At 37.8% G+C, this 25,894-nt stretch overlaps 4 protein-coding genes across 9 annotated transcripts; 1 reads left to right on the forward strand and 3 right to left on the reverse strand.

The window, feature by feature from the left end:
• Window positions 1–4,033: 4,033 nt before the first annotated feature.
• Window positions 4,034–7,027, forward strand: LOC125189053 (leucine aminopeptidase-like). Its single transcript, XM_048086223.1, has 4 exons — window positions 4,034–5,093; window positions 5,624–5,857; window positions 5,967–6,293; window positions 6,512–7,027. The coding sequence occupies exons 1-4, from the start codon at window positions 4,113–4,115 to the stop codon at window positions 6,806–6,808; spliced, it is 1,839 nt and encodes a 612-aa protein (XP_047942180.1). The 5' UTR covers window positions 4,034–4,112; the 3' UTR covers window positions 6,809–7,027.
• Window positions 7,028–11,049: 4,022 nt separating this feature from the next.
• On the reverse strand, window positions 11,050–11,521 carry LOC125187498 (photosystem II 5 kDa protein, chloroplastic-like). Its single transcript, XM_048084096.1, has one exon. It carries the CDS (start codon window positions 11,460–11,462, stop codon window positions 11,154–11,156), a length of 309 nt encoding a protein of 102 aa, XP_047940053.1. The 5' UTR covers window positions 11,463–11,521; the 3' UTR covers window positions 11,050–11,153.
• A 4,524-nt stretch (window positions 11,522–16,045) lies between these two features.
• Window positions 16,046–17,667, reverse strand: LOC125189860. Its single transcript, XM_048087089.1, has 3 exons — window positions 17,595–17,667; window positions 16,521–16,705; window positions 16,046–16,423 (listed from the first exon to the last, which is right to left on the reverse strand). The coding sequence occupies exons 1-3, from the start codon at window positions 17,665–17,667 to the stop codon at window positions 16,178–16,180; spliced, it is 504 nt and encodes a 167-aa protein (XP_047943046.1). The 3' UTR covers window positions 16,046–16,177.
• A 2,316-nt stretch (window positions 17,668–19,983) lies between these two features.
• LOC125186284 lies at window positions 19,984–23,435 on the reverse strand. Of its 6 annotated transcripts, none has more exons than XR_007170401.1 (9): window positions 23,251–23,433; window positions 22,691–23,183; window positions 22,092–22,209; window positions 21,547–21,671; window positions 21,310–21,395; window positions 21,040–21,149; window positions 20,919–20,951; window positions 20,494–20,651; window positions 19,984–20,291 (listed from the first exon to the last, which is right to left on the reverse strand). XR_007170401.1 is itself a non-coding variant. In XM_048082640.1 (8 exons), the coding sequence occupies exons 1-8, from the start codon at window positions 23,342–23,344 to the stop codon at window positions 20,623–20,625; spliced, it is 1,083 nt and encodes a 360-aa protein (XP_047938597.1). In that variant the 5' UTR covers window positions 23,345–23,435; the 3' UTR covers window positions 19,984–20,622. The 6 variants fall into 6 exon arrangements, 3 of the variants coding, with proteins under 3 accessions (XP_047938597.1, XP_047938595.1, XP_047938596.1); XR_007170402.1 differs by having other exon boundaries at window positions 19,984–20,404; XR_007170400.1 differs by having other exon boundaries at window positions 20,418–20,651.
• Window positions 23,436–25,894: the final 2,459 nt, after the last annotated feature.

Here is a 25,894-nt window from a genome sequence, read left to right on the forward strand (position 1 = left end):
CACTTAGAAAATCAACATTTGTACCTAAGATTATAAGAGTCATGTCGTAGTGGGAGCGTTCCTTGCGAACATAACAAGTTCATGGGTCTAAGAGAGTCTTTAGACTCAGTTTTAGATCGACTTGAATCTAATCCCTGTAACTACAAGGACACATTGACTCATTCAGATAATCGTTCTTGATAAGATGATAGATTCTGAATAATAATCTAAGATAGACAAGAATGTTTGCAAGACTTGCGATACTACCCATAGACTATTTTAGCCAGTGGGAGCTAGTGGATCTGCAAGTGTAAACATGGATCTTAAAAGGCTAGAATAATGGCTAAGGGTTATACCCAGAAAGAATGATATTCTCGCTTGCCATTATGCCTAAGACGATCTGTATCATATTGTCTATTGTAGCTTACATAAATTAGGATGTATGTATTATGATTGTCAAGACAGTTTTCTTTAAGTAGAAGTCTTGAGGAGATCATCTACATGGAACATCTTAATGGTTATGTGCTACAAGTACAAGAAAGTTGAAAGTGCACTATATATGGTATTCTTGGTACTCTACGATGATGACATCTATAAAAGTTGATAAACAACTCAAAGGGTTATCTAGCGTAGGAAACTGGTCGTCTACCCAGTTTAAGGATGATGGATTTAAGATAAACTAGTTACATTCTAAGCATCTAAGTCATTAGATTGCTAGAAAAAGAATGTTAAGTTTTCTTAAAGAATCCTACATCTACATCATACTTAGACACTTTAGCATTGAAAATTCCAAGAAAAGTTTTTACTTCTCTGGATGGAATTATCTTGTCTCTAGTCAAGTGTTTTTCGACACTGAATGAGATCAAGAAGAATGAGACAAGTTCTGTAATTGGAAGTCTCATGTATGCTATGATGTGAATTAAGTTAGATATTAGCTTTGCCGTTGGCATAGAAGCTTGATATCATATTAACCATGGCCAAGGACATTGGATTGGTAAAGAATATACTATAGTACTTGAAGAAGGCTAAACGGTATGCTCTAGTTTACCAGACATCTATGTTATGTCCTTTAGGTTACATCGACTCGATTTTATTATTGATCGGTGATCGAGTTATCCTCTGACTATGTGTTCACTTTAGGAGTTTAATACTGAGACATGAAGTAGTGTGATCAAATCATAGACTCCATAATGAAAATTACAAGTGTGGTTTCGTTGGAAACTACTAAGGTAGTTGTTCATCTCAATAACTTCCTAATAGCTTTGACCGTGATTCCGAGTATGCCTATGAGTATTATATTTTATTATGGTTACTCTAGTCATGTGTCTAACTCAAGGGAAACACGATCTGATAAGGCTAAGCAATCACATAGAGAGGAAGTATGAAATTAATTAAGGATTAAGTGCGCAGCGAAACATTATGGTTACCAAGATATCATCAGAGAACAACCTGGCAGAATTTTTCACAAAATGCCTATATGGCAACATGTTTTACACATGAGGTGAAAAGTATGGTAGTTCGATGTATCATGGTCCGAGACCTGCTTAGAGTATAAGTGGGAGAGTTTTGGCAGTGGGTATACTCGAAAGCATGATTTTGAGTATAAGTGGGAGATTGTTAGGATTGGTATACTGAAAAGCATATTTCGAGCATGTCGCACGGATAGAATTGCTTGTATACAATAAATTCTACAATCCACTTTTAACCCAAGGCGAGAAGAAGTAATTTTATCGCATTGATGTTTGCTTGTGCATTTATAAGATGTTTCTCAAACATTTAAATGTATAAGAAGCAAATAAGTCTAATTCTTCTACATAGTAGACTGGTCGTGAACGACGTTCACAGAAGGTGACGCAGTCGGTTCTTTGTAGAAGAGAAATAGAATTTCACAACCTAGATAGGCTTTGGCTACCTATCGTGAAAGGTTGCAGTGTCAGTCCGCATGTTTCCTTACCTTAGGAAATAAACGACACTGGTGTGGTATAGCACTGAAGGATCTAACAGTTGAGATAAGTCTTTCTTGCTATTTACCGAAAGACGAGGTCTCGGTGATTGTTATTTCTTAATCATTGTTGACATAACATTGAGCATACGATATTGATTATGCACTACTTTGATTTATCAAATGGTGCGGATTTTTCGCAATCCAAGAATCCTGATATCTTGGGTAGTGGTGATCAATGTCTAGAGGTGCTAGTATTGTTATTGCAATGAATCGTGTGCTGGGTGAGTCCAGTTTGATAATATCCTCAAGAGGTGTTCGAAAAAGGTTTTATTATTCAGAAACCCGGCCGGTTGGAATTTATTCTAGAATAATAAATAAAGATTTTGAACTAGACAACTCTTGGAAAAAGATATTAATTAATTAAAGTCAAATAGCAGACTTAAATTAATTAATGGATATTTATATCTTAAACACGAGAAATAATAAATTAAAGAGGTAAAAGCCCGGATTACTCGTAATTTGGGATTGGACGGGCAGTCAATATTATTATACTATAGTGGATGATAATAATATTCTGTTTGGACTTATATTAAATTGGGGCTCAATTTAATTAGTAAAAGTCCAACAGGTTTGGCCCAAGTCCAACCTCCATGGATCCCTAATCTGGCCCACCATAACTCAATATAAAAGGAGATTAGAAAGGAGACTTAATTGAATTTTAATCATTAATTTTCGTGCTCCCCTCTGGGAGTGGACGAAAAATCGGTTTTTGACAAAACTGATATTCTGTCTTCTTTCTAATCAAGCCCTTTTCGATTCTGACAAGCTTTGCCCACCCAAAGGTCATAATCTGAGTTCGGGATACAGATTAGAAGATTTATGGTTGAGTACGAAGATCATCTCGTGGAGAAGGCGCAAGCAATCGACGATTCTTTGGAGAATCAGATCGGTAATTCTAAACCGTAGGAAATCATGAATTAGGGTTTTAATTCCTTAAACATGATTTATTTGTGTTCTTGAATGCAATTTGATTTGTTTAACATGTAGATAATTAATCCCATAATCGGTCAAATAGATCTGTAGATCTAATTTATTTGTGTATGCATGTCTTCCGCTGTGCAAGGGGCACCGATCTCCAGCATAAATAGTAATCTATTTTTAGGGGACAAAAAGGGATTATCTACTTTACTTACTTTTTCTCACATCTCTCTGTATTTTACCCTACTTTTTCTTCATATGTCTCTTATTTTATTACTTCCTCCGTGTGGGTTGAAAAAGTTAGTGGCATATGAGTCCTACTTTTATATATTAGTTTTTTTTAATAAAATGTGAGTGAGAATGAGTTAGTGGAATATGAGGTCCACTACCAAAAATAGTAAAAGTGAAATGTGAGTGGAATATGAGGTTCACTACCAAAAATAGTAAAAGTGAAAGGTGACAAATTTTTAGGGACATACGGAAATGAAAATAAGTGACAAATTTTCAAGGACGGAGGGAGTACATTTTATCCTCTTCTCTCTTATTTTACCAATTTCTTATAAAAATTTATAGCATTCATAAATAAGATTTTTTTTACCTACTTTTTCTTCGTATGTCTCTTGTTTTATTACTCCTTCCGTCCCAAGGAAGATGACCCCTTCCTTGGGCGGCATGATAATTTATGCAACTTTATTTTGTATGTAAAGTGAAGAGAATAAAGTAAGAGAGATGAATAACGTAGAGAGTAAGGTGTTTCCATTTTTACTAATGAGTCATCTTAATTAGGACAAAGCAAAAAGAAAAATGAGTCATTTTCAATGGGATGGAGGGAGTACTTTTTATCCTCCTCTCTTATTTTATTAATTTCTCATAAAAATTTATAGCATTCATAAATAAGATTATTTTTTTATCTACTTTTTCTTCCTGCTTCTATTATTTTTATCTGTTCCTACTTTTTATACTCTTTTTCTCTTATTTTATTAATTCCTCGCAAAAATTTATAGCAAAATTAATTTTTATAGACAGTAGTATAATATTTTAAGCTAAGTGCGGCGTAATAAACAAATGACTGATTCCTTATCTGGATTATCTTTATTCCCAAATTATTCTCTCTCTAATTTTTTAAACCCTAATTTGAGTTAGTGCTAAAACTCTTCCCTTGTTCCATTTCCATTACCATTACGCTCACCACGGCCAACTACCACTGATAATGGCTCCAATCGACCCCCACTCCTATGCAGACTCCACCCACCCCCTAACCACTCACGTCTCCCTCTCTTTCTACTTCGATTTCCCCTCCTCCACCATCGCCTCCTCCGCCCTCCTCTCCCTCTCCACCCCCCACTCCGGCCCCCTCATCCTCGACACCCGCTCCCTCTCCATCTCCGCCGTCATCGACCCCGTCACCGCCGCTCCCATCCCCTTCACCCTCTCCTCTTCCCCCGACGCCGTCCTAGGCCAATCCCTCACCCTAACCCTCTCCAATCAATCCAAATTACTCATTCTCTCCAAAACCTCGCCCTCTTCCTCAGCTCTGCAGTGGCTCTCTCCGCCGCAGACCTTCAACAAGTCCTACCCCTTCGTCTTCACCCAATGCCAGGCCATCCACGCGCGATCGATCTTCCCCTGCCAGGATACCCCCGCCGCGCGGATCAAATTCGCCGCCAAATTGAACATCCCGCGCTACCTCTCCGCGGTGATGGCCGCGAAGCATGTTGATCGCCGCGATCCTTCCGCCGGAGAGTGCGGCGGAGCGTGCGATGACTCAATTTGGTGCGCGGAGGGGAGGGTGGTGGAGGAGTTCGTGATGGAGCAGCCGGTGCCGCCCTACCTGTTTGCGTTTGCAGTTGGGGAGCTAGGGTTTAGAGAGGTTGGTCCGAGGACTAAGGTGTACTCGGAGGCTGTCCCTGCGGTGTTGGACGCTGCGGCTAGGGAGTTTGCGGGGTCCGAGGAGATGATCAAGGTCGGGGAGGCGCTGTTCGGGCCGTATGAGTGGGAGAGGTTCGATTTGTTGGTGTTGCCACCGAGTTTTCCGTACGGAGGAATGGAGAATCCGAGAATGACATTTTTGACTCCCACTGTGATCAAAGGGGACTCTACGGGGGCACAGGTTGTAGCTCACGAGCTCGCTCATAGCTGGACGGGGAATTTGATCACTAATAAGAACAATGATCATTTCTGGTTGAATGAGGTGAATTTGGTTGTTTGCTTCAACTGTATGATTGCTTATGCTTGATGTCAATAGCTTGTGATTTGTGAGCATGAATTTATTTGGCTTGATAGTGATGGAGTTAAATGCTGAATTGGTTTTATGTATTCCAGGTACAAGATGTATTGTTGCTTCGTGTCTAAGAATTACGAAATTTCAATACTTAACCAGCATAAATTGAAGTTCGTTCTATTTCTTGCATATTTCTTGACATTTTGAATCAGCTGTCTTGAATTTCTAATAAGTTGTGTAGTTTCTTTATAAATTTTTTTGTTGTACAAGAAATTAGTAAATGTATGGGTATTAAGTTTTTAAATGATTTGTAATTTGTGGCGTATTGGTTCAACTATCTTGGTTATGAGCCTAAGTAGAAACACTTGCTTCATTTGAGTGTGATTCGCAAAATGAAGGAAATGCTGGCTTTCTCTTTTTCCAATGTGGTTCATTTTTTTTGCCTCAATACTGGATCAATTTCTAGTGCTTTGAGTTCATGATTGAGCTTGTGCCTGTAGGGTTTCACGACATATGCTGAGCGGCGAATAGTTGAGGTTGTTCAAGGAAAAGAAAGGGCCATACTTAATATTGGAATTGGTTGGAGAGGACTTGTCGAGCAAATCGAGAGGTTTAAGGATCGAATGGAATTCACGAAACTGAGGACCAACCAGCAAGGGGTGGACCCAGATGATGTATACTCTGAAGTGCCATATGAGAAGGGATTCCAGTTTCTGTGGCGCATTGAGAGACAGGTAAGGAGCTAAAACATATATTTTCTTTATCTTCCACTACTTGGTGATTGTATATGTTGCGCATCTTCATTGAAAGGCTTGATTTTAATTGTTTCTAATTTATGAACAGGTTGGGAGGCCTGCATTTGATGAGTTTCTTAAAAAATATATTGCCAACTTCAAGTTCCAGTCTATTGACACCGACATGTTTCTTGACTTCTTAAAAGCAAATATTCCTGGAATTGAAGATCAAATTGATCTAAAAGTATGGACTGATGGAACTGGCATACCTCCAGATGCAATGGAGCCTGCATCTGAAATCTATACAAAGATCGTTTCGTTGGCTAACGATTTTAAGTCAGGTACAATGCCAAATGAGGATGATGTTGCTCAGTGGGGAGGACAAGAATGGGAGCTTTACTTAGAAAATCTGCCTAAATCTGTCGAAGCATCACAGGTACAGTTTGAGAAACACAACTCGTGATCTATTTGTTTTAGATGTTGCTTCTCAATTATGTGATATATGTTTGATTTTCCTAGAATATCCTTCTTTGCTTTCTGTGTCATTAAGATAAGTGCAACTGACTTTAGTTGATCAATTCAACATCTACATCTCTTTACCATGTAGAATGCCAAATATCTGATACAAGTTTTGTCATGTTGGTTGTATCACAGCTAGCAGCTCTAGACGAGCGCTATAGGCTTGCAGAATCGAAAGATTATGAGGTCAAAGTAGCATTTCTTCAGCATGCGATTGCATCTAGGTGCTCTAGTTGCTACAACGAGGTTGAGAAAACTCTGAAAGAAGTTGGACGGATGAAGTATCTCCGGCCACTCTATAGAGCACTAGTCCAGGGTGCTGGAAAAGAAGAGGAGAAGATGTTTGCGAGGAGGGTTTTCTCTGAGGCTTGCGCAGGCTATCACCCGATAGCTAAGGGTGTGGTTGAGGCCATATTCGCCAAGCATTTGTAGGTTCCCCCCCTCTGTTTGTCTAGCTGAAGAGTACTGTTTCTATTCTGTTTAGCCTTGTCGAATAACTCGGTTGAGATGCGTTCAGCGTTTCTTTCTGACTGAATCTGCATAGAATTTTCCCTTTTGTGGAGTTGCTATACATGGCAATTGTCATTTCTGTAAAATCGACCGCTTAACTTTTTCTGCACAGTAGGGATGAAATGTGGTAATTTATCCAAATTGATGTATGTTTATGAAGAATATGTATATTAATATCCACCTGGGTATAGAAATAATACGAACCATATATTGGTATATTTGGATGCAATTTTAAGGTAGCTGAGTAAAATATGATACCAACGATGAAGCACTAAGCTTCTCTTCCAACCAACAGATCAGAGGTTTGAGTAATCACGGAATAGATGGATGAGATACCATTAGAGCATCCACAATGGGACGGCGATGACGCGCCCGATGCATTGTCCACCCCATTGTCCGCAAGTATGGGTGGGCGGACGATGCTGCGCCCTATGCCCATGCTTGACGATTAGTCTGCATACAATGAGGTGGACGAACTTCGTTCGGCCTATCGTCTGGCCCATTGCCGGCATTCGGACAATAGGTCATTTGATTTTTATTTTTATTCTCTTTTTACTCTATATATATCCCAATTTTCACCTTCATTCTCACACCTACCACTCCAATCTCTTCCCCCATCTCATTTTCTCTCACTATTCGAATATGAATCCCATCGGTTTCCCAAACCGGAATAGCCCTGATGGAATGCCAATGTTCAGTGGCTATTGTGCCTAATAGTCACCCCATTGTAGATGAGATGGAGTAATATTTATAATGAAAATATCGGTCAAAATGTAGAGAAAAAAAATTCTCTACTCAAGGAATACCAAGATTAATGCAGTTATGGAAGATAAGACTTGGAGACTAAGCAAATTATATTTTAGGTTTTATTTATTTCATAGTAGAATTAGTAGATTAAAAAAATATTAGGAGTAATTGTTTTTCCTTCTATAAATTAGGTTTTCCTATTTTGCTTATTTTCCTTTTAGTTATTTTCCTTTAGTTTTATTTTTCATAAGTTTAGGATTTACCTTTTCCTATATAAAGACCTCATTGTTGAACTAAAAAGACATACTCTGAATATATAATTTTGCATTGAGTTTTTATACTCTTAGTTCTCAATTCATTGAGATCTTTATTTATCAGTTCAGTCATTCTCCATACGTTTTTGCATCAATTGGTATCAGAGCATAATACCAAATGATGCAGTTATGGAAGATAAGACTTGGAGGCTAAGCAAATTATATTTAAGGTTTTATTTATTCCTAGTTAATAAAATTAGTAAATGAAAAATTATTAGGAGTAACTGTTTTTCCTTATATAAATTTGGTTTTCCTCTTTTGGTATATCCTATCAATAAATCTTTAAAAAGTGAAAACACATATGACACACTTCCAACCAGATGAATAAACAATTGAAACAATCTAGTGTGTGTGAGTTGACCAAGCGGTAGAGAGGTTCATAATGCCTGAGACCAAAGGTATCGAGTTCGAGTCCACTGTGGTGTGGCCTTTAAATTTATGTTCATTTGACCATAATTTTTTTTTGAAACAATCTATATATAAAAACACTATTAGTATATACTCCCTTCGTCCACCAATAAAAGTCTTATTTTCCCATTTTGGTCCGTCCACGAATAAATGTCCCATTTGGTGAACTACACAAATGGTACTTGATCTTTCACTTTCGCACAAAAATGGTACCTGATCTTTATTTTATATCGTGTTTGGTACCTATTAATCACATTTTAGTACCTGATAAGATTTTCACCCCAAAATGCCCTCTAAACAAATGCATTTTTCCATTTGTGTCATGAAGGATATTTTAGGCATAAACAAAACTAGTACCAAAAGTGATTTTATAATATTTTCTTTCATTCTCCTCACTCTTTATACTATTATTACTAATTATTATTAATATTATAAATTAATAATTAATTTATTTTTAATATCATTCAAATATACTTAAATATAATTATAGTTATAATTATATTATTTATTATAATAATATTATTGTTATAAATTAAAAACTAGTAGTAATTAATAAATAATTATAGTATAATAATTTAAATTATAAATCATATAATATTATATAATAATATTATTATTTATATTAAATTAATAACTAATCAATATAGTCTTAATAAAAATTTAAAATTGTGAATTGTATTCGTAGTGATATAAAGAGTTGAATATTTTTATTTAGGTGTTTCAACCCTAAAATGAGTATAAAATAATTTAATTAAAAAAATTCAATTGATTTAATTACTTCAAATAATTAATTTAATTAAGTGTTTTGTTCTTGATTTATATTATGAATACAATTAGATGTATGTATAAAACACTGAAAAGAAAGAAGAGAAAAAAAAGAGGAAACATAAACTAGGAGAAAAAAGGAAGAGAAAGGAATATAAAATACTAAAAAGAAAGAAGAAAATGTAGAAAAAAGAAAGAAGAAAAAAAGAAATAAGAAAGGAAGAAACAAATCACATCTTTAGTACTATTTAATTAAAATTTCCTAAAATATCCTCCATAACAAAAAAATAGTGGAATGTAGGGTCCACTACCAAAAATGGTAAAAAAGTGAAATGTGACAAATTTTGGGGGACGGACGAAAATGGAAAAATGTGACAAAATTTCAGGGACGGACGGAGTATATAAAAGTAGATCCACCTTTCACTAATTTTTTCCACTCACTTTTTAATACATTTCTTCAAAGTCGTGCCCGGCCAAATTGACTTTGTATATTGGTGGACGGAGAAAGTAGAAAGTTTCTCCTCATTCCATATACTCCTTTCCTCCCATAAAAATAAGAACATTTTTCATTTTGGGGTGTCCCATAAAAATAAGAACATTGTATTTTTGATGACTCCATTCTCTCTAATAAGGTGGGTTTCATTCTCCACTAATAATACTATAATTACTTTTGCTTTCTACTCAAAATTAGAACAAATCTTAATGTGGAGTATAAAGTTTTTAACCAATTACACACTATTAATAATGTGGATCTCAGTAGCACTACTTATACTATATTTTCCCTTTCTCTTTTGCTTTTTCACATATCTCTCGTACTTTACCAATAGCATATTAAAACTCGTGATATTTACAACTTTGTTTTTTTTTTAAGGACGGTATTTATGCTAAATAGACATTCCTACAATAGCATAAATGATCATGATTAACAAAAGGGAACTTAAGCCAAAGAAATTCATTATCATAAACTCAAACTAAAGTGACAATCTATTACCATTTATAGCCACCAGATCTATTAAATGGATAGATGAATTTGTTTTATAGGATTAGAGTACGGATTGCTTGCTTACGGAGAAAATATTACTTGTAAAGGTATTTTGTTATTCTGCCTAAATTGACATCATTGACAATGGGTAAGCAAATGCTAACACATTAGCAAGCTAAATAACTAATGTAACCTAGCAACTTGCAAAACAAATTCAATGTTGAGTATCAAACCACATCAAGCACAAATCGACATGTATTGATAATTTGTTAAAAATGCTTGTCACTGACGAGCAATAAATTTTAAATTGATATGCAATACGTGAACTAATTTTTGAACATTAATCACGAATAAGGAATCAATGAAATTGATATATAATTTCAGACCTAGAAACAAGCAATAAAACACATGCAACTAAGTAATTTAATATACAAAGCCGTATTAATCTACGAAAATAAAAAAACTAATGAAACAAGGATTCTATAAGAGTGATATGCAATTGTCGATTCAGATGCAAGCAATAAAAAAAATATAACCAAGCAAATTGACGTATGGAATCCATACAAGCAATTCAGGAAAATGATACCCTTACAAGCAATTTTTTCTTCATAAACAAGCAATTTGTACTCTAATAGTACAAAACAATATCATCCATTCAATTAAGAGATTGAATGACTATTAATGACGGCAGGTTGTGACTCTAACTATAGTGTGTGTCACCATAGTATTCCCCACAAAAGACAATGTTCAACATCCTTTATGAATATAGATAAAATAAAAATTTCATAGACAAATTCATTGTTTAAAATTTAGTATTAACAATAAAAATATGTAATTATTTATAAAACTAATGTGCGAAGGATTTTTTTCAAGCATAAGTATAGTCTTCAAAAAAGAAGGCCAGCCACTCTATCCATTATATGTTTCACCTAAACAAATCACTAGCATTTAAAAATAAATAAAAGCATACCATAATTTAGCAAACAAGAATACGATTTTACATCATTGATTAAGAAACATTAAAATTAAAACATTGGATCTCATATTAACATCAATTGCGACAAATACGAGCCGTAGGCATTGTGACACAAATCGGCGCGTACTTCTTCTTAGCCTCCGCGCTTCCGCGTTTCGGCTCTTCGGCCATTGCGATTGTCGTGATGGAGGATGCTGCAGCGGCCACGACAGCCAACACGAGGCCCCGTCTCGTGTTGCTGCTCTCAGCCACCACCGCCTTCACAGAGTCCATGGAGGCCTTAATGGCCAATGGGCCACGGCGGTTGGTGGCTGTGACCGTTTTTGCAGCGGCGGCGCCACCCAAGAAGGAGGCGGTCATGGTCATGGTCATGGATGATGCCATAGCAAATTGATAGAAGGGATGTGTTTGTGTGTGTTTGTGATAATTTTGTGATTAATGGTTGGTGTTATATTTGAAACTTGGGTGTTGGTCATTCATGTAAATATGATCCGTTTATCCTATCCGGAAAAGTGAGGTGGATCTAATTGTTTTGTTCCACGTGTGAAGGTATATCTAACTTCGTTTAAATAATAGTGATTCTCATTTCTTGTGGTGGGCTCACTATGCATCCTTTCAACTTTCTACATTTCATGTTCAAATAGTTCTTGCGGAAGAGTTTTTTCCATATAGTATAAGAAATGTGGATTAAAATATAATGGGATTTATAAGAGTAAACACTATGTCTACAAATTTGACAGGAAGAACAGAAGAGTAGAGCACGAAATGCAAACAAGGATCCAGAAATTTAAAAAAGTTGGGACTAAAATTTAACGACGATGCATCGTTACATCTCTGTTATCTTTGGGATGGTCTGCCTTCATCCAAACGTATACAAGATTATCAATTTATAGATTAGAAATAAATATTACTACATTTTTAGATTAATACGAATACAAATAAATTATAAGGATTTTGTGAAATAAACTAGTAGTATTAAAATACCACTCCCTCCTTTCCATAGTAATAGAGTCATTTTGTCATTATAGTACACATTAGAGTCATTTCCTTTTATAGTAAAAGTCAACACATTTTTCCACACTACTTTACTCTCTCTTACTTTTTTCTCTCTTCATCTCTCTACCTTTTTCATTTTCCACTTTATTCTCCTTTTACTTAATTATTCATCTAATACAATTTTTCTTAATCTCCGTGCCGAAAAGAAACGCCTCCATTACATAGTAATGGAGGGAGTAGTTAATACTATATAAACATAATACTACTAATTATAAATACAAAAAATTAATACACATATTATTACATAAAAAAAAAAGTTTTAATTGTAATTAAAGATATTTTATCCTCCAAATCTTCTTAATAAATAAATAAAGATTAGTAAAATATAAAACTTTTCTCCACCCTCTTTAAAAACAATTTCTACTATAAAACTGTTTATAATACTATCGTAAACTATACTACTAAGAGCATCTCCAAGGGAAGAGGTATATGAAGAGGTAAAGAGAAATAACTACCATATTTACCTCTTCTATATAAAATTTCATTCTCCAAGAGAAAGTGTATATGAGAAGGTATTATACATTTTTTCATTTTGAGAAGATATCTTTACCTCTTCTTGGAACAAAAGGTAAAAAGTTAGTTATTTTTATTTACCTTTTTCATTTACCTTCTTCTCTTGGAGTCCATTACTTTTTGAGAAGGTAAATGAAAAATGTAACTTCTCAATTTACCTTTTCTACTATTAAATTCCTAACCAATTGAATTTTAAACCTCTTTCATCAGGAATCCCAATTCATTATGACATTTTCCCCTTTTTCACCGGTCCGGATCACCTAATGCATTCCCTAATCCATTTCCTCCTCCACCCCTCACAAACATATTATATTATAGTGGGGTTCACTCTCATGTATGTGAAGGGTGGAGGAGAAAATGAATTAGGGAATGCATTAGGTGATCCAGATTGCTTTTTCACCATCCTAATAACTCTCTCTCTCTTCCGCCCCATTCCCTCTCTCCCCCCCATTCTCCACCACTCGACTCCTCTCAGTAAAAAAGGTGGACGCCACCGGCAAGCAGAGGCGAAGCTAAGATTTTTGAGGTGGGGGCCAAGTTACTTATAATAATTATAGTATAGAGTATATTTTTCGATATTGGTGATATCGGAAGTTCGTAAGAGCCAATATTTTCAATTTTGACATATGTATAATACTCTTCGTTCCATAAAAATATAGGCAGTTGATATGATACGGGAATGAAGACAAAATTGGAAAAAGTAAGAGAAAGGAGAAGAATGATAGTTAGGGCGTGTTCACTTTGTGTTTTTTTTTCCCAAATCTTGCAAGAAATAGGCCAAATATGACCGTTTGCTTTACATGTTTTCGTTTCTTTTGAGCTGCTAATTAGGGGTCGGCCCAAACTGTTCACGCTAATTGGGCGGCATCTAAATCTTTCAAATTTGAATAGATTTGGAGATGCATTGGCGACTGTGTCAAGATTTGGAGTGGAAATCATTATTTTGCCCCTCATTCCACCTCTTTTACCTTACCTCTTGTAGAATCACAAGGGCAACGTTCCTCCATTGTCGGCATCGCACAATCGAAGGTCGAATTCAATTGCAACATTGGCAGGCGAGTTAGGAGTTGTGTCGAAGGTGCGTGTGTTCAAAGATATACTTCTTGTACACCGTGTATGTGCTTGTTGGTTGATTTTGTGAGAATACTCTTTGTGTGTTTTCGTCTGTTTTTGGAGTTGTGGTGGTTAATTTGGGCGTTCAATTTGTGGTGTTGTTGTTTTTGGTTCATAATTTTTACATTTTTTGGTCTACAACATCAGATGCCAGGTAATAGTTTAAATTACACACGAATTTATATGCTTCTCGAGGACATACTCACCAATTACCGCACACAAACAACCATACTAATTCATAAGTACATGAGCGCTCGTTCTCGCCGTAGATTTCGTGAATGGGCGAGAAGCTATAGTGTCATTGCTAGGACCCCAAAACAATTGGAACACATTGACCGTCTTCTTCACTTAACTAATGCGAATTGCATTGCTAATATGCAAATGGACCGTAACACCTTTGGTCCTTTATGTTGCCTTTTAAAAGAGAGGGGTGGGTTACGTGTGGGTAAATCTCTGGGAGTGGAGGAACAGGTTGCCATTTTCGTTGGCATCCTAGCGCACCACAAAAAAAATCATAAGGCTGGGTTTGAATTCTGGAGATCTGGAGCCACAATTTCAAGGTATGTGCACAAAGTGCTAGCTGCTGTATTGAGTCTGCATGAGGTGCTGCTGGAGAAGCCAAATCCAGTGATGAGTGATTGCACTGACAATCAGTGGAAATGGTTTAAGGTAAATGGTTTGCATTGTATTATGTTATTCTGTATATTTACAGATAATCTAAGCAGGTTGTCTAATTGTGCAAGGGTGTCTGGGTGCCTTGGATGGTACACACATTAATGTGATTGTGAGTACTGATGATAAACCGCGGTTTCGTTCTAGGAAAGGCCAAATATCTACCAACACTCTCGCGGCTTGTGAGCGGAACCTGCAATTTGTGTATGCATTACCTTGATGGGAGGGATCTGCTGGGGACTCCCGTGTGCTGAGGGATGCTGTGAGTCGGGTTAATGGGTTGAAGGTTCCAAAAGGTGATGTGTGGGTGTGGCACACATGACTAGTGCACTGTGTGCTATATCTTTTGTTCTTCCTAATGAGTTTACTCATACATGACTATGTTTGGTACACAAGTTGTTATTACTTGTGTGATAATGGCTACGCGAATAATGAGGGCTTCTTGACACCATTCAGAGGCGTACGATATCATCTCAAAGAATGGGCCACCGGAACTGACGCACCTTAGAATGCCATCGAGCTGTTCAATATGCGACACACAAAAGCAAGAAATGTCATTGAGAGGGCGTTTGCCGTTTTAAAGATGCGATGGGGGATCCTCCGAAGTGCATCCTTTTATCCAATTAAGATGCAAATCCGGTTGATAATGGCTTGCTTTCTCTTGCATAACTTCGTACGCCGTGAAATGGCAATAGATCCAATCGAATCAGAACTTGACAGTGCAGATTTAGGTCCGCTCAACAATGGTGATAATGGTCCCGCGGAATTTGTGGAATCTGTTGAGCCATATAACGAGTGGAACCAAAAACGCCATGACATAGCTGAGGAAATGTGGTTGGATAGATGATCAACCACATTAACCCAATGCCTATTGTTGATTTTTGTATTTATTACTCTGTTCTTGTATTTGGATAGTGGACATCCGAACATTATTTGCTTTTATAAGTGTGTGTTTGATTTTGCGAAGTCGGTTGTTGAAGATTTGTTTCGTTTACTTTTCAGTAGCGTGAACCGGCGAAGATGGATATGATCCCAAAGTGCTTCTGTGGCGAGGGTAGGATGTGCAGGCGAAAATGCAAACAACCCTGGACGCTACTACTACAAGTGCCCATTGGGTAACAATCACACCCGATCATTCATATGGTGTGACGAGTACGTTGATATTGATCTGCATGGGAAAGGAGACAATCCTTTTACCTCAACTGCCACTTCTACACATATACCCGAGGTTGAACATCACTACATCAAAGAAACTACACCCGAAATTGAACACCACTTCATCAAAGAAACTACACCCGAAATTGAACACCACTTCATGAAAGATTCTACACCGGATTCAGTGTGCATTGTTTGTGGCTTGATCAAGAAACAACTTGAGTTCATGGCCATCATAGTATTCAGATTCATGGCGATTGTATTCGTACTATTTGGTATTTTGCTAGGAAAGATGTATTAGCTATTAGCCATGTTTGATGTTATTATGTCTTTTTGTATTAAGTACTTGACAATGTCCCTATTCGAACACATATTTTGTCTAATTTGACTGTACAAATGGGAAGGTAAAGAGAAGCCATCATTTAAGCATCAGAGGTTGCATAAGGGGTTACATACCAAAAACATTGTAGCATATATTGACACGAAAAAAAAAGAACCATACGACTAAACAAGTCTAGCTTCAATTAGTTCATACTACACATCCGTCTATTACATACCATAGCAAAATAGCCTAACAAAAGGGCAACTGTTCACATAGCTTGCACCAACGTCACACGGAAGTGGAGCTCTCTATAATCCACAGGCTGGAACACACAATGGCAGCCAACCTTAATGTCGTTGTCACGGATGAAACGAAGCCATCCACCATGAACAAAGTAATTGTCGTTTTGCTTGGTCACTCGCATCTCCCACGTTTTGTAGTATACTGTGAACAACGCCTCAAACTGATGCCCTTCCTTGGCAATGTGTGCAGCCCAAAAATCGTCGGGGATCACCTGTTTGAATGGCGTAGGATTATGAATCAGTTCATTATAACAATTCGAACAATTACAAATTCCCCTGTTCAAACATGAATTCCGCCTTTTAACTTACGAGATGATTATCCTTCAATGTCCGCGTCATAGTGACGGCAAACGTAGGCAGCGGCATAGTTGTAAGTATCTCAAGCTCAATGTCTGATCCTTCAATGGAGTCATCATCTTCCTGATCCGAGAGAAACCACTCGTCGAGCGAATCAATGTCCGCCTCTGGAACATCTTCATCCGCACCAGCCCCACCTATGTACAAGTTGCATACGTGATTGAAAAAGTAAGCAACATGTATGGGTTACACAAACATAAAGGCAAGGTTACCGACCATCGAAGTCACGGGTTGGAATGCATCCAGACATGAAGTTGTGGCGATCAATGTGAAACACCCCACGGCCAATGTAGATGAGGTTTAAGGAGTCGAAATTCTCCAAATGCACTATGTACACAAAGTTTGCCCATCCATCGTCAAAGTATAGACCGCTATCTCTCTCCTTCATTTTAACCGGCCATTGAAGGCCACTCGGCATCACCAAGTAACATTGCTGCGGAAGCAATTCACCGTAGCGGGTCACCCATTCCGATGGTGTACGCTAACACATAAACCAATGGACTAAATTAATCCCAATTTTAAGGCTACATTCTACAAAAGTTGTCCATCATCTTTAATTGAACTATGGATTCTAGATTGTAGGTGGTTACACACAATTGTAGACAATAACTTACCATGTTATTTGCGTGATGAGCCGCGTAGTATGTTTTCGAGAACCGCGGGTAATGGCGGGGGTTAATGTCCGGTCGACCTCCGTTATTCATGGTGAACGACGATCGGCGCGCTCTGTCTAAGGATGAGAGTGGTTGGAGGATTGTAGGGGGCACCGTTTGATTGAATGGTTAGGGTTATGTTAAGCAAGACCTAACTCATTAATTAGTCTTGTTTCCCACCAAGTCATGACCTCATGACCCGTCCCATTCAACACATCCCATTGGATCTTAAATAAACCGTCCAACTTCCCCCTTGCCCCCTTCATTAGATTTAGACTAGATTGGGTGGTTGGGGTTTACTTGAGAGGGTGTAATTGAGGTAGTTATATGTCAATCAAATTAAATTGTTGACCATTGAAGACAACAACTTTACCTTCCCCTGTTCTAGGAGACAATCGACATTCTTCAGCAATCTCACATAATATCTTTATCTTCTTGCTTCCCATTCTCGCATACCATGCCTCTTAATATTATGACTCAAGAAAAGTGGATCTGCAAGGGGCAATGGACGTTGGAGTTATATGCACTTTTTACTTCGATCGTTCTCCGGCAAGCTAAGGAGTTTAAGTACTCTATCATAATAACGGTCTCGAAGTGGTTCCTTCAAGCGGTGTATGATGAATTGAACGCAAAGGCGGGAGGTCGGAACTTCTCGATGCAAAAAATCAAGGAGCGTCTGCAGTTCTACAAGGCTCGGTATCACACATTCAAGGTGTTGGTCGGCAACAACAAAGTCCAGTGGGTACCCAACAATCGGTGCATTACCGCGACCGACGAGGTTTAGCTCCAGTTGATAGAGGTATATTCGTTTTTATGATGTTTGTGTATCTTTTTTGTAATCCTAAGTGCAAAGTCGGCATGCTTTTGTTTTAAATATTGCTTTGAGTCATATTAGTAATAAGTTCCACCATTGGCGTTGTAGCAAGATCCGTTTGTGGCATTCCACTACTACCGCGATGAGCCTATGCTCAACGAGCTCACGCAGATGAATGGAATGCTTGATGTAAAAGTTGAGCCGCCCACGGAGGTCATTCAAATATCTTCCGATGCGGATGAGGAAGCAGAGGATATGTGGCTCGATGAGGATGACTGGTTTGAGCAAGTGGAAGAGGACGCGATCGACTTGACCTACGAAGAGGAAGAGGAAGAGGAGGAGGAGGTTAATTCCCTTGTCCAAAACAAAGGCAAACAGCCACGTCGGAAGCTGTTCAGTGATCCCACTGCCCCCTCTGCTCTGTCGGACAGACTGTCCACAACAATGCCTCCTCCGAACAAGCTCAAGCAACCTTCGAAGCTACATCCCATGGACCCCCCTCGTCGGTCGCGATATAGTCCAGGTGTTAGCTCATGTGCTTCATCTTCACCATCCTCGAAGGCACCCCGAGGTCCGAAGTGGGGCGATTGGTAGGTGGCATCTCATTTGTGGCATTCAGATGTTGTGTTTTTATCTATCTTCCGGACATTGCATGCTTTTGGCTTTCTGTGTAAACGGCTGACAATGTAGTATTGTATAATTATGGGTCATGTTTTCAAATGTGTTTCATAATAATGCATCTCATATTGCCACTCAACATATGGAACGATAAGCTACAAAAGATCATATAATATATATCAAAAAGTTAACAATCATTTGGTGATGTAAAGTGACCAAATATGTGCGTCCATATTTGGCCGAACTAACACACATGAAGTTTAGGGGTTCAGATTTACAAAATACCTAATAAGACATCAACTGTTCAAACATAACCCACACTATACTAGAAGGGCATAGAGAAGCCAAGCAAAAGGTGTTGACGTCGACCATCACCTACTACTGCTACCGCAGTCAAAAGAGAAGCACGCGCATCATACCCACATTCAGGATGCCGGTAGGTTCTACTGCCTAAAAAATCTCAGCACGTACCCCAGTTTGGCATCATCTTCCATACCCATGAAGACTTCAAGCCGTTGAGGCTTTTCAATAAGAATGTCACACAACTCATACCTCTGCTCGCTTGTGATACCTGCAACAGTGCCAAGTTTGCGATGTATAGTTTGCCTTGCTTGGCCCAAATCAAATTCGTATCCAATCCTGTTAGATATCACATCATTATTGGTCTCAGAGTGCATATGATCTAAGAACTCCAGCAACATAATATCAGTGTGATCGGATTTCCGCTTTTTCGGTGTTTTTTTGAATGTAGTTCAAGCTGTTCACTCTGTCCAGTGCTTTTCAGAGTGGTGGCTTTCCGGAGTTGCACTGGAAGGGGGGTGCATCAAACAAGTTGTCAAGGTTGACAACGTAGTTGTTCGATGGATCATCATTCGGATGATCATACCGAGCCGCATTCTCACTCCTCAATGCAATGGCCCCAGTGGCGCGATCTTTGCCAAAGATTTGTGTCCAAACATCATACAGCGGCCATGATTCTAGTGGCCGATATATAATGGCACATAGGGCTTTTCGGATCAAATTTGTGTCTTTCAGCCGCTATAATCCAGGTATTGTCTCTTCGACTTGCTATAATGGCACAGAGGGGTATTCGGCTGTATGATGTTTGGACACAATGTATAATGATAAAAAAAAGTAAATCATGATAATCCATCTATGATTCTTGATTCTTGAGTGGCATGTGATTTTAGTAGGAGTTGTTAAGTGGAATAAGTAGATAGAAAACATTTTAATGATGAGAGAGAAATTTATTTCCAAATATAGAAAATGTACATCTTAGGTGAGACAAGCTAAAAAGAATAGGTGGACATCTTGAATGAGACTAAAGGAGTACATGATAATCCATCTATGATTTATGATTGAGTGTGAGATTATTTTAATTGTAGTGGAGTGGCTATGACTAATTATCATATGATTATCCATCTAGAATTAATTGTGAGATTCAATGTCATGATCTAAACATAATACATATTTAGGGAATCCCTAGATATAATCTTACAAATCGAATAGCCTCTTCTCTTGATGGTAAAAGAGAGAACTCCAAACACACCTTCTCCGATGCATTCTTTAGATGCCTCTGCCCTTATAGAGTGCACACAAGTGTGTCCGGTTTTGCCAAGAAACAGGGAAACGTGCAACCTATATCCGATGACAAGGAACCAAACTCACATTAACGAAACGAAGCAAGCTTACAAAGGAACTAAAGTGAGCATTGCCTATGAATGTGTGAAGTTGTTCAATGTGCTTTTGTCCTACAAAACTCACATAGTAAGTTTCTTCACCACCTGTAGAAGAGAGCTTTAAACAAATGAACACTTTCTATTTTAGGGTCATGAAGAACCTGTTCCTTAGACAACAACAACTTTGTCTTGAATGCGGATTATGGCATTAATATGATTGCTTCATCAACGGGCTCAATGGAGGTCACACAATGGGCCATCCTTCCCAAAACGAAGCAATGGGATATGACTCAACACTGGCTCTCTCCAAAATCTCCTTCTGCCAGAGGATAAAACTCAAAATTGCTTCATATCATTGGAAGACAACGAAACAGCAAACAAAACATAACTATTACAATTACAACATCCCATTTTTTCTGCTAAACTTTGTCCGTGTATATACCAATATAACGATGTCGCTTTACCCTAAAACCCTTGAGAAGATTAAGGATGTTTTAATGGTGAAATGTTAAAACATTGTGCTGTAATTGTGATGTTTCTGGAAATTGCAAAGTTGGGTAATTGGCAAGATGAAGCCATAGAATACCTGTAACATTGATGTGATCATCCCAGGTCTGTTCTGTTTCAATGCACAGCAGAAAATTTACTTCTCTGGATAGCCCGAAAACACAAACTCATTTTAACAGCCTCTACATATTCACTCTTACCTGAAATCTTTTCTCCACCCATTGTATCTCCTTCCAACTACTTGATTCAATGGATTCCCAAGCACACGGAGCTTGGATTGTCTCTACAGGCTGTATAATCCTAAGACCATCTGTCAGACAAACACAAGCCACAGCAGATCTTTAATTAATGATAGCAACCAATACCTAATCGAAAGCCCACAAGCACGGATTCTACTTGGACTGAGGCCAGTTTCACAAGTAAAGACGAACAGCGTTGAAGCGCTGCTGACATGATAACCGATAACTTACTTGTGACAAACGCTTCCAACCACAAGTCGCGCTTCGACCATGATGGTGAAACTTCTTGAAAAGGAATTCCATTACTTAAACATATGCTGCAAAAAAAATGAGTTTTTCGCAATAGAATAGTGATAATTTACTTTTAAGGGAAACTCATTGGTTCTGAGAACAAGTTTCCGAATTAGAGGAAAATTGAAGGCACACGTGCAAGAAAGAGAGACTGTTTCACGGCAGGAAATGACTTACTCTCTAATTACTTGGCGCACAACTCCAGGAAGAACACCGTCACTCAAGGGAGCAGTCTGAACTTCTATACCACTCCAGCTTTGTAATTCACTCTGTTCAGCATGACTAGCATCTTCATCTTTCTCCTGCAAGCAAATGACAAATGGACTTTATATTGAATGAGAAAATACAACTTAAATGAACTCGAGTTCAAAGTTTTCCAGCAAAACTGGACCACATATCGATATAGGTGCTGAAAATTACCAATCGATTACAAAAGTATTACACAAATTGCTTCTTCTCACACAGTATCGAGTAACAAGAACTAGTTATTATTGACACTCGATTATAAAAGATACTATTACACAATTGCATCAGTTTACGACTAAAGAAAGTCTCCCAAATTTTAAAAAGGTAGATCAAAGTAATTTTACAACACAATTGCAAGGGTTCTACTCACTCCCAAGGAATCACAATCTATGTTAACAAATCAGCAAAAACGCAACCAAGTAACTAAAGACAAATTACAGGTTAACGGAAAATAATATTGACAAGTGACCACTCACCTTCAAGCTAATAATGAAAAAGTTCGTCAGACAGCCTTCCAGTATTCGTTCACCATCATTTGATAACAAAAGCTCAGTAACGGAAGGTGGCCTCAACCTCTCCAAGCTCTTCCTCAGCCTATTCAGAGAAACTATATCAGAAAATCAATAAATATACCATAAAAACAAACAAAATGCATTTGATATACCTCGTCTCACAACCACTAAATGGTCACGGAATCCAAGTGTCAAAAATTCTAAATCTAGAACACCAGGAAATTACTTTACATGAACAATGCACAAAATATCCCATAATCATTCATTTCAGCACGGCAGCACACACAAACTAAACTGTACATACACATACTGACCGAATCCAAATGAAGTGAAAATCCTAAATCTAAAACACCGGTAAACCACTTTCTACAAACAATGCAGTCCATATTTACACACATACCTACAAATCCTAAATATAAACCACCAAGAAACCACTTTCCTCAAACAATATAGTACCAAATTTACACACATACTTAAAAAATCTAACTGTTGCAAAATCATAATCTAAAACACTTAGAAACCACATTCTACAACATAATCCCATTAAATTTCATGCCACTAACCCAAAAGAGTACCTGACCCAATCAGCATACTTTGCATTCGCAAAATCCCTTCCACGGCCCACGAGTGCCAAGCGATTTGCACACTCTCTAGACCCAAAAGCAGCCGGAATGTAGCCGCTTACGTGTAAATACACATCCAACACCTCAGAAATCCGTCCTTCATCAAACCTACCTCCACATAAATCCAAAATCCTCCCATTTCCACTCAGAAGCACAGTAATCGCCAATTCCTCCCCCAAATTCCTCCCCATGAGAGCTAAAGGCATCACCTTTCTCATGGAATCACGAACTAGAGACCTAATCACCGAGTCCCACATCGCTGAACGGGTCGACAATTCCCAAAATGTAGTAGTATCATTTATGGGGTTTTGGAGTAATAAATCAGGCTTTTCTCGCAACAACAATTTGAAGGAATTGGATATCCTACTTAGATGCCTTTCCCAGAATAAGAGCTGCGAGACATTGCTGTGGGTGCGAGTGGTTGTGTATGCACCTGATTTCAAAAGCTAATTAATCAACTTAGGGTGGAAATTTCTGCAAAAAAAATTAAAGAAATGAACCTGGTTGAGCTTCGAGGAAAGCTGCAACTGGAGGAATGTCAGGTGCAGGTGATACGACGCCGTTCTTGCATAGAAATCGGTGGGCATGAGTCATTAGGTGTGTTTATGAATATGAATGGAGAAAGAAGCGATCTTGTTGCGGAATTAGACTTCACTTACTGTCCTCCGCCAATTCCCTTGTAACGCAACAATTATAATAGGACCTCATATCTGTATTCAGTTTAATGTATATATTTGTATACAAAGTTCATACTTTCCATTCTCTTTATAATTTAGGTAGTCAAATATTGTTTTTATTTTAAAATACTTATAAAAATATTTTTATATTTCATTTTTTAAATAGTTTATTCTTTCATATTGATTCACACATTATATTTATTTTTATTTGGAGATGTTTCTATTTGATATTGACAAATATGCAAAATATTCAATTTGAGAAAATTCAAAATTTTAATTTAATTTAGAGATATTAGTATTTAAAAAATGAAATATAAAAATATTTATAACATATTAGTTATAATTTATAAGTATTGAAATACAGAGTCTCATTATATGCAAATCCACTCCTTATTGCCAAACCGCAGAACCATATCAATTAGGATTTTTAGATTTAGTTTTTTATGGATTAGATGCGCAAATTTATAAATTATTTTCGCCTTCATCACGAACCTATTTTAATTCATCCCAAGGAAAATAAGTCATACTAACATATTACGAAGATTTAACTTCATTCCAGAATATGTCCAGAGCCTTTGTCCTAGCGGCAAGGAGCTTAGACATCAATGTATGAGGTGCCGAGTTCGAGCCCTCTTAACATCAGTTGTAATTTCCTCCTTTCTTAGGAGTTTATATATAATATCCTCCTTCATATAGGAGTTAATTTTATTTTTTTAAAAAAAAAAAAAAAAAACTTCATTCCAGAATATATTACTTCATTCCAGTAGGTTTTTACTTCATTACAATACGTAAAGGCGGTTTCACCGTCGCGTACCATTCTTTCTCTCTACAATGTCTATCACCGCCGCTACGACGCTGAAAACAAAATAGAATGATAGCCTAATTTAATTTGTAATAAACACATGGAACGATGAAATAAACTATTTGAATGGAGTATGTGTAGAAGCATTTGAAGTCCTACTGTAATGAAATAAAAACATTATCCAATAAAGTAATTACATTTCTGAATGAAGTAATAAACCCACTTAATTAAATTGTATTTTTAAAGTAAATAAAGTAAAAACTCAGGTCAATGAATTCGAATGAAGCATGTATTTAATCATTTCAAAATCTACTGGAAGCAAGTAAAAACATGTTATAGTTTCAAGGTATTACTTACCAAATGAAGTAATAAACTTAAAACAATAAAGTAAAATGGGCTTGTAGTGAAGACCGAAATAATTTACACAACAACACATCCCATCAAAAAACTAGATCTAATGACTCTAATATGGTCTGTAGTTCGGTCTTTAAAATTAGTTCGACATTGATCACAACTCTTAAATGAACATATACATATGATTTCATAATATTTTACTAGTAGTGTATAAATAAAAGAAACGATGCTAAAATAAAAACAATATTTTACTACCTACATTATAAAGAGAGAAAGGTAAGTATGGACTGTGTATACAACTATACATTACTCCCTCCTCATAGTCCGCACTCACCACAGCCTCCATCCCATCCATCTCTTTCTTCACCTTGTCCACCACCGTCCCCACATCGTAGAAACACATCTCCGGGCCATCCATGTACAAGAGCCCCTTGTTGATGAAGTATTTCGTGCTGAACAGCTGGGGGGCTCACACATCAGTACTTCTGGTGCCGACTTTTCTATCTTCATTACGATATTGTGTTGAAGGTAGACACCGAGTAGATGGCAGGTGTACATGTGTCAGGAGGGGTTGGCAGTCATCTGGTGGCAAGCTTGGGCCAGCCAGTAGCCTAGGTGGACTTTGATTCTCTTGGCCATGCACCAGGCGAAGTAGAGCTCTGCAGTGGTGAGGGCGGAGTTGGCCGTGCCCATCAGATTGTATCCTATAAACACTAGAGCAAATCGGAGGATGTGGTTGGTGATGTGGAAGCCCTTGGATTGGCTGGTCTTGAAGGTCCCCACCCTTTTATGAGTGATAAATTCCCATGCTGCCTGCGGCTTGAATCCAGGGGTATGCTTGGGGGCTCCGACCATCCGTTCATTCCAGATGCCATCCTCGTCTTCCGCATGGGTGAACAGACCCATCTTCAAGGACCACTCCCTTATACTCATCTCATATTCCTGATTGAATAGTCTGAAGGTCATGGAGTCAGCGTCTAGGTCAGTCGTGGGTTTGAGGCGAAAGGTGGAGAAGAATTCCCCAGGGTAACTGGCACCTCAGTTGTGCTGTGCTTTAGCAGCCCTTCGCCTAGACTCCCGCAGATCTACAGGCGAGTCCTCTTCTTCTGGTACGTTTACCAGATCCACGACTTCTTTTAGCCCTTCCTCCTCGAGCTCCTGAACTTCAGTATTATCCTTCTTCTTTTTAGCTTCCCCTCGGTAAGGAAACGACTTCATTCGTTTTAATGCACCTGTGGAACCTCCAGCTGAAGGCTCACCAGTTTCCTTTCTTACCTCTTCAATCTCCACTTCTGGTTCTGGGTCTAGGAA

This window comes from Salvia hispanica, chromosome 5 (assembly GCF_023119035.1).
Source record: "Salvia hispanica cultivar TCC Black 2014 chromosome 5, UniMelb_Shisp_WGS_1.0, whole genome shotgun sequence".
Classification (NCBI taxonomy): domain Eukaryota; kingdom Viridiplantae; phylum Streptophyta; class Magnoliopsida; order Lamiales; family Lamiaceae; genus Salvia; species Salvia hispanica.

What these genes read in the sequence shown, in the direction of transcription:
- LOC125189053 (XM_048086223.1), top strand. Translation starts at nt 4,113, where the DNA reads ATGGCTCCAATCGACCCCCACTCCTATGCAGACTCCACCCACCCCCTA. An exon ending in TGTGGCGCATTGAGAGACAG is followed by an intron (nt 5,858 to 5,966) that starts GTAAGGAGCTAA and finishes ATTTATGAACAG; the next exon opens with GTTGGGAGGCCTGCATTTGA. An exon ending in AATCTGTCGAAGCATCACAG is followed by an intron (nt 6,294 to 6,511) that starts GTACAGTTTGAG and finishes GTTGTATCACAG; the next exon opens with CTAGCAGCTCTAGACGAGCG.
- LOC125187498 (XM_048084096.1), bottom strand. Translation starts at nt 11,462, where the DNA reads ATGGCATCATCCATGACCATGACCATGACCGCCTCCTTCTTGGGTGGC.
- LOC125189860 (XM_048087089.1), bottom strand. Translation starts at nt 17,667, where the DNA reads ATGGGAAGCAAGAAGATAAAGATATTATGTGAGATTGCTGAAGAATGT. An exon ending in GTCTCCTAGAACAGGGGAAG is followed by an intron (nt 16,706 to 17,594) that starts GTAAAGTTGTTG and finishes ACTTGTACATAG; the next exon opens with GTGGGGCTGGTGCGGATGAA. An exon ending in CATTGAAGGATAATCATCTC is followed by an intron (nt 16,424 to 16,520) that starts GTAAGTTAAAAG and finishes CCATTCAAACAG; the next exon opens with GTGATCCCCGACGATTTTTG.
- LOC125186284 (XM_048082638.1), bottom strand. Translation starts at nt 23,344, where the DNA reads ATGACTCATGCCCACCGATTTCTATGCAAGAACGGCGTCGTATCACCT. An exon ending in GTTGGAAGCGTTTGTCACAA is followed by an intron (nt 21,150 to 21,309) that starts GTAAGTTATCGG and finishes TTTGTCTGACAG; the next exon opens with ATGGTCTTAGGATTATACAG. An exon ending in TGATCACATCAATGTTACAG is followed by an intron (nt 20,652 to 20,918) that starts GTATTCTATGGC and finishes ATCCTCTGGCAG; the next exon opens with AAGGAGATTTTGGAGAGAGC.